Below are 16420 nucleotides of genomic sequence, written 5' to 3' on the forward strand. Positions count from 1 at the left end.
TTATGCTCCTTGTTTTTGTCGTATTGTTTCTGGCAATTGTTTTTTCTTATCAAATACTTGTTATTGGTGTGATTGTGATTTCTTTATAGCTTTTAGGATTTGAACTACAATGTTAACACGTAATACTGCCGGGGTTGAATCACATTATTTTTAATATATAAAAAATATTCGAGTATTATTAATATTTTTCTAGTAAAAATAAATAAATTGTGTGAGATCTTTTTTTATAAATAAATTATGTATAGGTTGATCTAATATAATTTAATTGGCTTAATAAGTCTAAAGATAACTCGGACAACCACTAAAAACATAGTTTAATTCTAAAAAATTCAAGCCAACATATTTTAAAAAAATAATAATTAAAACCACAACATATAAAGTCGATTTGGATCAACTCAGGTTAACCTGCCAGATCCTCGACTTAAATCATGAGAACATGATAATCTCATGTAAATATATATATATATATATATATATATATGTGTGTGTGTGTGTGTGTGTGTGTGTGTGTGTGTAAAACTTAATTCTTGATCAACCTAATATTGAAGAATGAAATTGAAAAAAATTAATTAAAAAAAAAACTTAACCTGAGTTAACTTGTCAAATCTATAACTCGAGTCATGAAATCGAGATAACCTCATAGAAAGTAGATTAAAATACAACTTAAGTCAACCTGGGTTAACTTACCAAACTTGTGACCAATATTATGAGACTGCGATAACCTCATAGAAAGTAAATCAAAATAAATTATGAAACTCAGTTTTCAATAAACTTATTATTAAAGAATGAAAATTAAAAAAAAAATTTCAATCAATCTAAACATTGGTTATAGAAAAAAAAACTTACAAGTCTCAATATTTTAAAAAACGATAATCAAGTTTCAAATCTCAAAATAAGAGTTTAAATAGCTTTATTGACCAACCATTTGCTAATCAAGAAATAAAAAGAGAAAAGTAATTAGAAAAGCAAAATTTTAAAAAACATGAACAATCTAAGATGGTTATGGAGATCAAAAAAACAGGTTAAAGGTTATGACAAACAGGCCCATATAACATTTATTCATTTACAACCGAATCATAGTTTAAATAGCGATCATGTTTCACCAAGTAAGATATTTTACACCAAAAATGATGGTTTTATTACAAAGTTCGCAAAGTCTATTTCTGATGAAAATTTTCAAAATTATTTAAAAAAAAATTGCAACTTGGAAAAGTCATGCTACAAGTTGATTATCTATTTGTGTAGTGTATAGTTGGATGACGTGATTTATTAATTTCAAAACGAAGATAACTCGCAAATTTAAACCTATAAAATAGTTTATTCCAGTCAAATAAAGGCTAAATACATGTAGAAATAAGAAAAATCATAAATTATAAGTTTATAATTCATAAACAAAAGCAATATGAACATGATTGGCAAATCAAATCTCTAAAAATAGGCATTCAAAGTGAATCTTGACCTTAGAAAAACAATCTTGCTACTTTACGACAACCACTAGGCCATTGACTTCTAAATTAGCTTTATTTACAAGGTTTATATCTTGTTTAAAAATCTGGTAAACGTTTTTTTTATTTTAAAAAAATTATTTTTGATTTTAGCAAATTAAAATGATATAAAAAACCAAGAAAAATAATTTAAAATTAAAAATAATAATTTAAAAAAAAAACACAATTAAATCACTCAATGAGAATTTGGGATTAAAGTTATGGTCTATTTATCATTCCAGACCAACTTCTTCAATTCATGTCCATCAATCTAATCCATGGAAAGTAATGATTTTACTAATTATTGGATGAATTGCTGTTGGCATGCTTATAAATTTTTAGATGAAAGGGTGCCAAACATAGCCTATCTATCTCACGCGCAGTTTTGGAGAGTGAAGAAAGTTTTGGGAATGAGATTTATTAATAATGGTTGAGTGTAGTCAAGGGATTTAATGATTGGTCTGTCAAAGTAGAGATTTTGACCGGCATGGGTAAAGTAACAAATAGTCACTGTCAAGTCAGGTGAAATCTACAATTCCTCGCACGTGAGATGCATTTGAGCAATTGATTTTAACCCAAGAGATTCATCATTTGACTGTCTTTGGTTTCAAAGTGTTTGTATTTGTGGGACCCGTACTTTTTTAAAACCGAATCTATGTCCCTTGTTTGGCTTCAGCTAGATGGCCCCCACCCTCCATTGTTTCAAGGCACACCTATCTTTATCCTCAAGGGTGTTTTAAAATATAATATTATTATTTTTTAATATTTTTTATTTAAAAATATATTAAAATAAATATTTTTATCCCCCAAAAATTTCCTAAAAATTTCCAAAACAAATATTATAAAAAACAAAAAATCATTTTTTAAAAAATACATATTAAATTATTTTTTCAAAAATAAAATATAGTTTTGGGTTGCAATCAGGGAAGAATTTAATTTGTAGATAGTCAAAAAATTCATATAGGCATGCAATTTGAGGTTTAATAGAAGAAAGGGATGAAATTGGTTGAAATTGGAAGACTAACGATCAAAATGAAAAAGATGACAAAGGTTGAAAGTTCAATTTGGTTAATTGAAAATAAAATTTGAAGTTTAGTGCGAGATGGCACAAATTAAAAGGTCAAGCAACAACCATAGCTAATTAAAAGAGAAATGAAGGGAAGTGAGAGTTTTTCATATTTCCTTTAAAAACCTTGAAAAAATCTCATCTAAACACATGGATTGAAGGATGGAAAAGGGTTGGAAGAAGATCTAAGCTAAGAAAATAAAGAAATTCCAAGGGCTTTTCTTGGGAGAGGTGGCAATTTGGAAGGAAAACTAGGAGGGAAAGAGAAAACTAGTTTTTCTTACCTTTTCTTCTAAATTTCTTGTGTTTAAAAGATGAGAAGCTTTGATGCAAGCTTGTTTTAAATTTATTTTATGTATTGATGCATTTTGATTAAAGTATGCATTATAGAGAATTGAGTTTGAATGATTGGTTGTTAGAATAGATTATGATGTGTTTAAATGCTTATGATCATGAATTATTTTGAAAAGAGAATTCACCACACCTATGCTAGGGTTTCAACTAAAGAATGAAAATGGACAATGGAATTAATTGATGAAATCTATTGTATGGGTTCTAACGGAGATGTAAAGATGATTGTGGTGGTAGTGGTGATGTTTGTAGTTATGGTGGCTTGTTCATTAAGAGGTCCGTGTGTTTGTGGGTCAATGCCACAACTAAATTAGCTTCTTTTTGTTTATTGTGTTCCAATAGTTCTTTATCTCATTTTTTTTTCTTGGTAATCTCCAACAATTAGAGACTATATGTATTTATATAGATTCATTACTTGGTACGGGAGGCTTGGAAAGCAGTAACGGTTATCCATGAAGGTGTCGATTAGATGAAATGTATTGTGGCCAACACTACGCTCAATTTATGTAGCGATGGATTTCAAGAGGTTAGGGAGGTTGAGTGTCTTGAAATGACATTAACGGAAGAATATGAGATTGCTTATCGTGAGAGTGTTAAGGATGCTGGTCTGTCCACGAGCATCCCAAGCCCATCCATGAGCATCTTAGGCATGTCATCGAGTGTCCCAGATCCATCCATGAGTGTTTCAGATCCATCCATGAGCTGAGATTGTATTGTTCCTCCTCACACCTATATATATGAATATTACAGACTCGTACTCGAGTTGAATGAGTTGAAGTGATGCTCTATACTTGTCCACAGGTTCTCCAGGCCCTTCTACGAGCTGAGACGATTATTAGATATAGTTACATGTTATTATATGTTATGAAAATTATGAATAGATGTATAGTTTAATTTTAATAAAATGTTATGTTATATTAATTTTCGGTCTAATTTTGTTACTCATGATTGAAAATCATGTACTGATTATGTGAATTTTGTTTTGATACTAGAAAATTAGTTATTTGAATTGTGTGAATTGTTTTTTTTTTCGAGGCGGGGAGTTAATGACAGAAGAAATTGTCGTAGAGTGAGACTTTTAGAGGAATCGCAAATACTATCTACAACACTCAAATCGCAAATAGAATCTAAGATAATCAAGTCATAGATGATATTTGCAACTCAAGTGTCGTAGATGTTATTTGCTACTCGATCAAGTTTGCTAAATTTCTAAATATTTTTTTACTTATGTTATTTTACTAAAATCTTTTTTAACTATGATAAGTTCTGTAAATTCTCGCTTTTCAAGTGACGAATTGGTTATATTTCGGGCTAGATAAAAATAACTTGAGATGGCTCTCTTTATTCCAATATTTGAACATGATATCGGATATTCAGTAGAGAAATCTAATTCTAATATGCAATTAAATTCAGTATCTTTTGGTCAATTCTCAAACTACTTCACCCTGTCTATGGGTTTAGAAATCTCAAATTCAACCATTGTAGAGTGGCAACAAAATTATACGTACACATCATACTTTAGCTTTGCCAGAGCCCTGCGAGTAGTCATTTACTTTGACTGCATGTACATGTGGTCAATTTGCACGGTTTATTTGGTCAGTTTTCCAGTTGATTGTAACCTGAAAAATCAATGACAACTCACACGTTCTGACACACACAAGAAAAAAGAGAAATCCTGCATATAGGAAAGATCACCTCCATTGAAGCAGATGAACTGCAGAAATATTAGAATTAAAAGCTCAGTAGCCTTTCATAAAACTATCAGGTATAAAGATAGCAATCTAGTATTTGCACAGCAGAAATATTAGAATTAAAAGCTCAGTGGCCTTTCATAAAACTAACAGGTATAACGATAACAATCTAGTATTTGCACTTGACAGGGAAGGTCTGCATGAATCTTGAAGAGCTTTAACAGGCTTTCCACTGATTTGGCCCCTGGAATAAGAGTTTCCTGGCACAGGTACAGTCCCCTGTGTTTGGTTGTTGGCTAGTTCATTTGTTCCAGGAAAAGCAATAATTTACTGTGAAAAAACAGTAACCAATGGATTTTGGTTTCTAGTTCATTTCGATTTGTTGTTTTGGATGTCAGAATCTTGGTGTCCTGTATCTCGAATTTGCTTGATGTGTCCCGAGGAGAAAATATGACAGTGATGAGTTTTGTTGGCGTTGAGCATCTCCAATGACGAGAAGTTACTTAGAAAGTCATTTTAATAACTTATTTGTACTTTAATATATTTAATATTAATGTTTTTGGGTTTTTAGAAAAACATTGAGAAAAGTTGTGAAGATGAAATAATTTTTTTTTAATAATCTATTTTAATGTTTTTAGGTTTTTTTATATAGATATAAAGGAATAACATTTTTTTTACAGAAAACATATTTTGATGACTATTCATTTAGAGCTGTAAAATCAGAAAATTAAAAAAAAGCTATAAAATAAGATTTTTAACTTACATCCAAAAGAAGTACATTACACACAGGTACTGTTACATCATTGTACCATGCTATGCTATGCTATGCTGCAAATTGAATAAATTATTTCATAAAAAATATTCTAACTATTATTAAAAAAAACTTAGATTTAATATGATTTAGTTGATTTGATAAGTTTAAAAATAATTTAAATGACTTGTAAAAATATAGTTTTATCAAAAAAATTCAATACAATAATTTTATTTTTAAATATTCAGACAATGACATGTTGGATCAATCCAAATCAACCCGGCTTAACTTGTCAGATTCACGACTTGGAGCACGAGACAATGATAATTTCATATAAAAAAATCAAAATAAATTAGAAAATTCAATTCCCAATAAATTCTCAATATTGAATGATGAAATTGAGAAAATTCAATTAAAAAGAGGAGAAACAATTGATCTGAGTCAATCCACCAAACCCGCGACTCAAGTTATGAAACAAGAATAACCTTATATAAAGAAAATTAAAACAAAATTATAAAATTCATTATCAATCAACCTAATATTAAAAGATAAAATTGCAAAAATAATAATAATTAAAAAAAAATAAAAAATAACTTAGGTCAATCTTGGTTAACCCGTAAAACCTGCGACCTAAGTCATGAGACCAGGATAACTTCTTATGAAGCAAATTGAAACTAATTATGAAGTTTAATTCTCAATCAAATCAATATTGAAAGATGAAATCGAAACAAATTCAATTTATAAAAAGACCAAAAAAACTCGAGTTAACCTGAGTTAACCTATCAAATCAGCAACTCAGGTCATGAGACTGGTATAACCCCATAAAATATAAATTGAAACAGAATATGAAATTCAATTTCTAATAAACTCAATATTAAAAAAAATTGAAAAAAATAATAAAGCATTGTTCCGTGAACAGTTTTTTAAGAAGGTGAACAGTAAATTCAATTTCCTTTTAGTTTTTGTTAATTAATAAATAAATAAAATAAAATAAAATAAAGTTTTTATGCTTTCTTGAAAAGTTGTTTGATACATTGATATGATGAGTTTATCAGGGACATTCATCATGACTTGTGATATAAATGCATATGCTTGAACTTCAATGTTTGAACATGTCTGTTGCTTTTGAACATGACTGATTCCTAGTGAAATTTTTTTCTTGTTTGATATTGTTGTGATTTCTTTTTTCACCAAATCACAAGAAAAAAATTGTTTGGTTAACCATTTTTTCTACTAAGCTTCATAAGCTTTATATGTAATTATGTTTTAAATCTTGATTTCGTAAAAATTAAAGTAACAAGTTTGTTATTTATGAAAACCTGTGTTTTATTTATTTTACATGCGAAAATATGCCTTGTAGTTATTTTAATCAAATATTTATTTTTAAATTGTAACTAAAATATTTTTTCTTCAACCTCTATTTATATTAAACCACAATGTAAAAATTACAACAAAACTAAACATATATAATCCATTAATTTCAACTTTGTGGAGTTTGGAATTAATTTGAATTTGACGTCTTTTAAAAAAAATTTTGATGACGTATATTCTAAAAAAATCATTGTTTTTAAACTTGATCCAAAATTGATATAGAGCAAATCTTGAGTAATAGGTTAGGTGAGTTAATCAAAATCGTTCTAATATTTTTTAATTTTAAAAAAAATAAATATGACATCATTTTAAAGAAGAAAAAGTTAACGGGTTTTAACTAAATTTTTTCTAGGTTGACTAGGTTGTGGGTCAATTCAGGTTTTTACCGGATCATATTAGGTAAATTATCCTTTTATTTTTGTAGAAACTCGACTTGGTTTAAACCTTGAATTATCTTAGTCACAGGTAATTCTGTTAGGTCGAATTTTAAAATGATCATTTTATTATGTAAGATTTTAAAATAGTTAACGTGGATATGTTAAGAAAAAAGAGCTCAAAAAATAAAAATACAAGTATAAAATAAAATGAATTAGTTTTAATTTGGCAAAGTTTTAACAAAAAATACGAAAAGGGATAAAAAAGAAAAACTGATTAGGGTAGTAGTTCAAGTGATTCAAACGAATAGATTTAAAAAATATATAATTATACATGAGAAAAAAATGTCAGGCCTTAGGCCCATTGGTAATCGTTGAGCATGGTAGCAATTTGTAAGAAGGGCCCTATTGCTTAATTTACAAAGTTTATTTATTTATTTTTTCTTGAGATTGACACCAAGGTTGTTAATTTCATTTTATTTTATGTGAAATGGTTGAAATATTTTATATTAATTTAAAAAATAAAATAAAACGAAACAATATTCATTTCATTTTAAATCTTGGACTGTTTTGAATTTTTCGGCTAGATTTCTACTGAAATGTTCTGGTTTCATTCCACATGTTTCGTTCCGATCTTGAAAAGTCATTAAATCAAATTGAACTTGGTTCAATTTAATTAATTAAACCACCCAAGTATAAAAAGCTTTTTTTCATTACTATTTTCAAAAACAATGATATTAATAATAATATTGAAAATTATTATTACTATTTTTATTAATAATGATATTAATTTTTTTAAAATTAAATTTATCACTAATATATACGGTTTATATTCATGTTGTTTTTTTCATGTTTATACTTTGTAGAAATTTGAGCAAAACAAATGGATACTTTAGATCCCATTAACCTTGATAACATTGACCTAACTTTATATTTGAAATATTTATATTAAAACATTTTACTTTCATAATATTTTGATATTTTATTTAAGTTGAATTACTTTAAGTTAAAAATTTATTTAATCTTGATTATTTAGAAATATTTTAAATTTTAAAATTATATTTGTTTAGCATTATGTTTGTATTACATCATTTATAATTAATTTATCTTAAATTTGAATTATATATATATATATATATATATATATATAAAAGAAGAATAACCCCAAAACAACACATGTGGAAACAGAAACATTATATTCTAATTGAAAATATAAAATAGCAACCGAAACAACCGAATTGAGACCCTTGATTGACAGTTAGTTCCTGGTACCAAAGCCCGTCTTTTCAATTTACCTGTTATTTCTTATTATATCATATAATTGTGAGAAAGAGTGAGAGGGTCCATGGATCCTATTTTTTTATAAGGATTGGGCTTCAGTCCAGATATTAAAACCATTTATATGGATCAAAGCCCAGTAATGAAAAGGATGACCGGCCCATTTTTACCCAATCCCAAAAATTTCTTAAATATCTAAGAATGGTTAACAAGGCCTTCAATAAATAAAGCCACTAATAGGATTAGGATTAGACTACTGGTTAACCCTCGATTTGTTGAAAGTTGGATCAAAAGTTTTTGTTATTATAAAAATGAAGAGAAAATGTGCACGCGTTGTCAAAGCTTCTTCCAACATCAAGAAAAATAATAATTGTAATTTGAAAAGTAAATACTTATATTTTATAAAATAAATTAAAAATTATATATGTTAATAAATATAAAAACGTTATTAACACTAACTAAAAATCATGTTGAGAAATTGAAAAATAAATGCAAATAATGATATTTGATTTCGTCTTATGTAGAGTTTTTCAATTGTATTTTAATATAATTATATAACAATAATTTTTTTAAGAAAAATAATAATTTAAATTCTATTAAAATAAAATAATTTTCTTTTTTTATTCTTCCTTTTCTTTATATATATATATATATATATATATATATATATATATATATATATATATATATATAATAGCATTTTGAGCTATGTTTATTAAATTAAATTAGAATAAAATCAAAACAATTTTCAACGATTTGATATAACAATAAAAAAGGTGTCTCTTTAATTAAAATTCATTCTTTTTATTAATGCAATTATTTCTTTTACATTTTTTACCATAATAATTTTTTATTATAAAAAAATAGCTTATCAAAACTATAAATTTTAGTTTTAACAATAAATAAAAAATAAATATTTTTTAATAATTTTGAATTTAATGTATTAAAGAAGATATTTGCAGGAAAGAAAATGAATAAAATTATGCAAAAAAAATTATTTTTTGTTTTTTTGATAAAAAATAATTTTTTTCTATAGAAGAAGTATAGTTTATTGAATAAAAAGTAACATCAATTAAAAAAAATATTTGCAATAACTATAATTATAATGACTTCAACTTAATTTTCATAGAATATTCATGACCATAAACTTAAAAAAAAAAACATTCACAACAGGTTCATATGTAATAATTAATAAATTTATTGCCACCATTATAAAATTATAAAAGAAGAAGAAGCTAGAGTCTTATTTGAAAATAAATTTCAAACCGAATGGTATTTAATAAAATTATATCTTAAAAATAATTTTATTTATTTGATTATAATTAAGTTTGATTAAAATAAAAAAAATAACAATGAATGGTTGTACATAAAAACCCTTGCTAATATTATAAGAAATATTATAGTTTTATTTTAAAAAGAAATAAATTTAAGTGGTATTTAATAGGCGGCTTATGAAAAAGTGGTTGGCGTGTGCATTATACCCACCAATAAGTAAGCTACCTTCTTGTATTGAGGCGGCGTGTATGACAACTAAAAAAAGCCTTTCTTGGTATTTTCTGAATCGTCACTCTGGGACCTCCATTCTCAAGTTATCCGTGGGCTACACGTGTATCTTAATTTTCTTTGATTTGGTATTGGCTAGCTTTTCTTCTTCTTCTTATCTATCTCCTCCTTGATCTTTGAACTTGACATTTCAAATATTCATAACAACATTTCAATTTGTTTTTTCTTCAGATTTGATCCATATTTTTTTAATTGTTATTTTTTATTTTAATTAATTTATAGAATTTATTAATTATTACATATGAAGATTGTTAGGTAGAGTAATATTTTTTTTAGCCATTTCTTGAAGTTCAATCCATTAAAATTTACAAGTTTCTCACCATGCACAACATAAAGTGATAATGAAATCCTTCATCTTGAATTAGTACTTTTTGAAGCAAGATTGTTTAGCGCAACCAAATTTTAAGAATAAAACATATTGATATTTCTAAAACCAAAAAGTCAATATTAAAATTTAACTATACCCAAGCAATTATTTGTAATATAATAATAAAATAGATAACTTAATCACAAACTAAAATACATAAATAAATAAGGGTTTTACAACTAACTTGATTATTAATCACAATTTAATAGTGTAGTTCAATATATATTATATTTAACATGCTTCGAGCAAACATGGTTTTATTTAAAGTATAAAACAAATGACATGAACATAACAATTTAGAATAACAATTAGATATATAACTTAAGAATATATTTTATAACAATCTCTTAAATTATTGAGCTAGTTTGCAATGATCTAGATGTATAAACTAAACAAATGTCTAAATAAAGTCTTAAAGATATAATTAAAAATATTACTTGTGATATGAATGATAGATCCTAATGTTAATTCAAATAAGTTGTTTGTTTAGTCTAACTATATGACACAAGCATTTAAATACAGTTGGTATAAGATACAATTAAAATCATAAAACAAAACAAGCATGCTCGAACAAAAACGGCATAAACAAAATCTAAACAAGATTTTAAAAACACTTGTTAAAGTATTTAGAATCTATATAGATAAAGATATGTTGTTATCAAGGATCAATTCTTTATCATGAAGGCTTTATTGCTCATCTCTTAATGCAAACAAAATTATCACAATCATCCTCTCATTATTTTAACACCACCACATTATTTAGTTGCACTCCGGAATAAAATCCACAAACTCAAAAAAAATACTACTTAATTCTCTCTATAAAGGACAATAACTTAAGCTTTAGAATAAAAAGAAAAATAGGAAAAAACTAAGCAATAAAAAAGGCAAAAGAAGTTGGGAAAACAATATAAAAGAAGGAAAATGAACTTTACAAGGTGTGTGGAACATCTCCGATTCAACCTCTTTTTGTTTATACTAATTTTTTAAACCAAAACTGATACAAAATTAAATCTAATAATTACTAGAATTAATTCCTGTCATTTTGACTTAATTATATGCCATAAATTAATAAAAAACCTTATAGTTTTTTTATCTTAAATACTATATTTTTTGCTTATAAAATAGAACCATTCAAGAAGTTAAAGATTATTATTCAGACTATTTATTCATAGAGCGGCTAAACAAAATATGTTTACAAAAAATAATTTTTATATGTCAAAAAAATATTTTACAACAAATCTATTTAAGTTTAAAATAAATTGATAAAAAATAATCTTAAAAATACACTTCATAGCAAACTTAAACCCACGAATGAAGCATGCATGTGTGACTTAAGCCCAAAGCTTACTTCACTTAGGGTATCTTTTTTTTTTAAAAAAAAAAAACTTTGCTCTAAGAGATTATTTTTAACTTTTTACTATTTTGTATTTTTTCAATATAAAATAAATAATTTTAAAATTTATAAAATATAACCATATATTCTTTAAGATCAATTTCTTACTAGTAATTCTTTAGGCCGAGATGAAATATTTTGTTATTTTATTTTTATTGTTTCTTTTCTTTTCACACTCTCTTTTAGTATGTTGTACAGTGAATATTTCCCCCTTTACTTGCCTAACTTTCATAGCCGGAGCATCTATCTTTTAATGATTATAATAATGCCTTTCCTTTTACTTTTCTTTATTTTAGCTCATTCATTCATGTGGTCATGCACAGCAAAAAATCGGCCTTGCAGTTGTTTTTGGAATATAATACTCATGTATTAAAAAAACTACAAATAATAAATATAAAAGCTAAACTATGTTCAATTATTCATGCTTAGTTTAACAATAATTCATGTAATTTTCTACATAAAATTATATACAAAATCTTAACATCTTCCTAGACCCCACCAGCTTAATCAAGATTTGAGCATGTTTGAAAGTATAGTTGTGATTACTTATTAAAGTGTTTTTCACTCATAAATACATCAAAATAATATATATAATTTTTAAAAATTATTTTTTTTATCCGCGTATCAAAACAATTTAAAAATACTAAAAACAATAATTAATTTTAAATAAAAAAATTTAAAATTTTAAAAAATACTAAACCGTGTTTCTATATAGTCCATTAATAACCATCCATAGGAGAAGCCAAGAACATCACCAAAAATCCTTCAATGAATCATTATACCAATTTCATTACTTTTTCTTGCCCCTTAGTTATATTGTAATTAGCGGAGGAGAATTACCCTCTGAGCATCATCATCATCAAACCACAATGGATTATTTCATGACTGTAAAGTTTCTGATTCTTAGAGGACAAATTTAAAGTTCCATATTCAGCTCTAAGTTCCAAAGTAGAAAAATTCTCCAGTTGTTAAAAAAGGAAAAGTAGAGACTGTAGTCTAGTCCTTTAGCTAACTAGGAAATTAAAATGAGAAATTCTCAAATTCATGCCTTTTACATCATTGGAATACCCAAAAAATAAAAATAAAAAATAAAAAATTATGAAGCATGATAAAAAAAAATGTAATCGAAATTCATAGTTGTAATTCCTATTAAAATTCAACTCCAAGTTATTGCCAATCATATATAGGATAAACTAGATTTAATGGGTGGTGTTTGATAGTATAGTTGTAATTATTTTTTAAAATATATTAAAATAATATTTTTTTTATTTTTAAAAAATTATTTTTAAAGTTAGTATGTCTAAATAATTTAAAAATATTAAAAAATTAATTAATTTTTTTAAATTTCATCTATTTTTATTTGGGAATTCGGCTGCAATCCGAAGAGAAGGTAAAAACTGACCCAAAAACAGCAATAAATACTAAAACAATAATAAAAACAAAAATCTCTATAGAATACTTATCAAGGAAACAAACTTAATGATGGTTACCCTTTGAGCAATTTGACTCCCACCCACGAAAGCAACTACCCGGAAATCTAGCTGGCTGGCATTCTTGTCTAATTCCATAAATAAATAGTCCCATCATGCCAGCTGCTACCTGTTTCCCTTCTTCACTCTCTCTGTAACCTTACTGGTAACTTTAGCACTGCACACCCCCTCATCTATATAACCTACATGTTGAGCCTCAAATTGGAGACATGCTTCAAACCCTCACCTCTTCTCACTGAATTATTTTATAATACTGGTTCGAAGACAATACCACACTCCAATGTCTGAGCACAAAACTGGTCTTATGTCAGACCAGTTATCGAAACCAACTTCAGTTTTTGGTTTAAGATTGTGGGTTGTTCTTGGTGTCTGTGTAGGGACAGCCATTGTGCTGCTACTTTTCTTTATCACTCTCTGGCTTGCTTCCAAGTCCAAAAAGAGTACAAACAATGAACCCAAAATCCCTATTGTATCTAAAGAGATTCAAGAAATCAGAATCGACCAATCCATTAAGCCTAACCGGGCGCAAATGCAAACCCACCAATTTCAAGACCAGGAAATGATTACTAGAAAGGAAAGGGGAGATTTTTTGTTGCTTATGCCACCAGAAGAAGAGAGTCCAGTGAAGTATCATGGGATTCAGATTGATATTGGTAAAGGGCATTTGATTTCTTATCCGGGTTCTTCTGGGGAAGCACCACGTGGCGGTGGCGGTGGCAATGGTGGTGGTGGGGACCAGGTGGCTGCTATGATGGTGCCTGATGTGTCTCATTTGGGGTGGGGGCATTGGTATACTTTGAGAGAGCTTGAGGTAGCGACTAATTCTTTTGCTCATGAGAATGTTATTGGTGAGGGAGGGTATGGGATTGTTTACCATGGTGTTTTAGAGGATAATACTGAGATTGCTGTCAAGAATTTGCTCAATAACAGGTAGTCTATTGCAATTTTCATCATATGTTTATTTGTTTTGAACAGTATTTGTCTTTTTCTTAGCTCTAATCTAGAATTAATCCGTTGTGGTTAATGTGTCATTTCGAGTGTTACTATGTTGACTAATTGGTTATTGATAGTGTTCAAATATATGGTGATTGATAGGGGACAGGCTGAGAGAGAATTGAAAGTTGAAGTGGAAGCCATTGGAAGAGTAAGGCACAAGAATTTAGTAAGGTTGCTTGGTTATTGTGCTGAAGGAGCTCAAAGGTAGTTTCTTTTTGCCTTTTCAACGATGCTTCCTTGTTTCTGGATCCAATAATTTTGGCATTTCAGAATGAAATTTGTAAGTCATTGCCAAAATAGGGTGGCTATTGTTTATTACCATATAGTTGTTTGTTTCCTTGTATTGTAGGATGCTCGTGTATGAATATGTGAACAACGGGCAGTTAGAACAATGGCTTCATGGTGATGTAGGGCCTTGCAGTCCTCTTACTTGGGAAATTAGAATGAAAATCATCTTGGGAACCGCAAAAGGGTATGATTCTATTGCACTTATAAACTGTCATATAGCTAGAGCTTCTATAAATTGTTATCTTCATCCATGGCATGGGGGTAAAAAATGAACACTGATGTAGATTAACTTACCTTCATGATGGACTTGAACCGAAAGTTGTCCACCGTGACATAAAATCAAGCAACATTCTACTTGACAAGCAGTGGAATCCCAAAGTTTCAGACTTTGGCCTTGCCAAGCTCCTTTGTTCAGATAGCAGCTACATTACAACCCGTGTAATGGGAACATTTGGGTGTGTAGGTTCTCTCTAAGTGCTTACATTTGTTCTCTTAGTGTGTGGAGAAGTAATAATTTTTCTTGTGCTTTGGTAGATATGTAGCTCCCGAGTATGCAAGTTCAGGCATGCTGAATGAAAGAAGTGATGTGTATAGTTTTGGGATTCTTATTATGGAAATTATCTCTGGAAGGAACCCAGTGGATTATAGCCGGCCTCCAGAAGAGGTTCGCACCATATACCACTGTCATTTTGTGATGACATATTGAATTGAGCTAATCTAATGAAGTCTTTCCCCCCACCTTTTGTTCTTCTAATTTGTTATAATTAAATGAATTATTTTCAGGTGAACTTGATCAATTGGCTTAAGAGGATGGTTAGTAACAGGAATCCAGAGGGGGTATTGGATCCCAAACTACCTGAGAAACCTCCTTTGAGGGCATTAAAGCGGGCTCTTCTTGTTGCATTACGCTGTGTTGACCCGAACGCACAGAAGCGACCAAAAATGGGCCATATTGTACACATGCTTGAAGCTGATGACTCCCCCTTCAGAGAAGTATGTATTTGATGTAGTTGAAATTTTTAATTCAAATCAACTTTTTGATAATGTGCCATAATTTAGAGATGTCCTTATCAACACTATATTAAATCCTAGAGGTCAAGCTAGCATTACTAATTAGTTAAACCATTTTTAAATCTTGCCAAAATGGAGCAAGGACTGTTAATAATGAATGGTGCAGGTTCTGACTCAGAGCAGCAATAGTTTTTGGGAAGATTCAAGAGCTACTTAACTCCAATTTCCTTCATACATATTGGTTCGTTTATGAGTTTGCGTCCATGGTTTGATGACTTAATTCTCTTCCCTCATTTTTCCTGCTTATTTGAGAATGGTTGAATTCTGTACCCACTACGTGTTATAAGACAAAAGTCTACTAATGAATTTATACTTTACAGCTATGTAATAGAAATATTAATATTTCAATTTCTTCCGATGCTAATTTATTTTTCAAATAGCCTTGATCTCCTTATTCATTCAAAGTTTGAATATGTGGTTTTAGGACTGTAGAGGAGGAAGAGACGTAGGACACACACACGGTGACAGTCCCAAGGATGGATTGGTAGAGAAGCAAGTGATGGAAATTAGTATGAAAACGGTCGCACACTGATAAGGCAAGACAAAGACATCAAGAATACCGAGAAAAAATCTGTTGAGGGAGATTTACCTGAGCTAGATGAAGTGGATAAAGAAATATTTTACTGCCTGCTGCTCCAGCTAGATGCTTGCGGCCTTGTGCAAAAGGCCTACTACATCATCCAACTCTGTGGCCATGACTTATGTTTCCTTACCTCTATTAGTTATAGCTTCCGTGGCTGCGCAGTATACGGCTCCATATCATGTTCAAATGTCAAAATCAAGGGCTTTTTGCTTAGAAGCTTTGAGGTCTGCCATGTAATTCACGCACGCTATTGCTTGACTCGATCATCGTTAAAAAAAGAAAGAAAAAGAAATTGAAAGATTA

General features: G+C 28.6%; 1 protein-coding gene across 2 annotated transcripts; it reads left to right on the forward strand.

Moving 5' to 3' along the window:
* Positions 1-13280: 13280 nt before the first annotated feature.
* Positions 13281-16420, forward strand: LOC133693201 (probable serine/threonine-protein kinase At1g01540). 2 transcript variants are annotated; one of them, XM_062114376.1, is made up of 7 exons: positions 13281-14109; positions 14275-14379; positions 14525-14647; positions 14748-14918; positions 14998-15127; positions 15247-15456; positions 15959-16420. In XM_062114376.1, exons 1-7 carry the CDS (start codon positions 13460-13462, stop codon positions 16064-16066), a joined length of 1497 nt encoding a protein of 498 aa, XP_061970360.1. In that variant the 5' UTR covers positions 13281-13459; the 3' UTR covers positions 16067-16420. The 2 variants fall into 2 exon arrangements, with proteins under 2 accessions (XP_061970360.1, XP_061970361.1); XM_062114377.1 differs by lacking the exon at positions 14748-14918.

The sequence above is a fragment of the Populus nigra genome, chromosome 5 (assembly GCF_951802175.1).
Source record: "Populus nigra chromosome 5, ddPopNigr1.1, whole genome shotgun sequence".
In the NCBI taxonomy this organism is placed as follows: domain Eukaryota; kingdom Viridiplantae; phylum Streptophyta; class Magnoliopsida; order Malpighiales; family Salicaceae; genus Populus; species Populus nigra.

Excerpts from the sequence above, each read along its gene's own strand:
- LOC133693201 (XM_062114376.1), top strand. The coding sequence starts at position 13,460 with ATGTCTGAGCACAAAACTGGTCTTATGTCAGACCAGTTATCGAAACCA. Across the intron at positions 14,919-14,997 it reads CGTGTAATGGGAACATTTGG|ATATGTAGCTCCCGAGTATG; the intron begins GTGTGTAGGTTC and ends GTGCTTTGGTAG. Across the intron at positions 15,128-15,246 it reads ATAGCCGGCCTCCAGAAGAG|GTGAACTTGATCAATTGGCT; the intron begins GTTCGCACCATA and ends AATTATTTTCAG.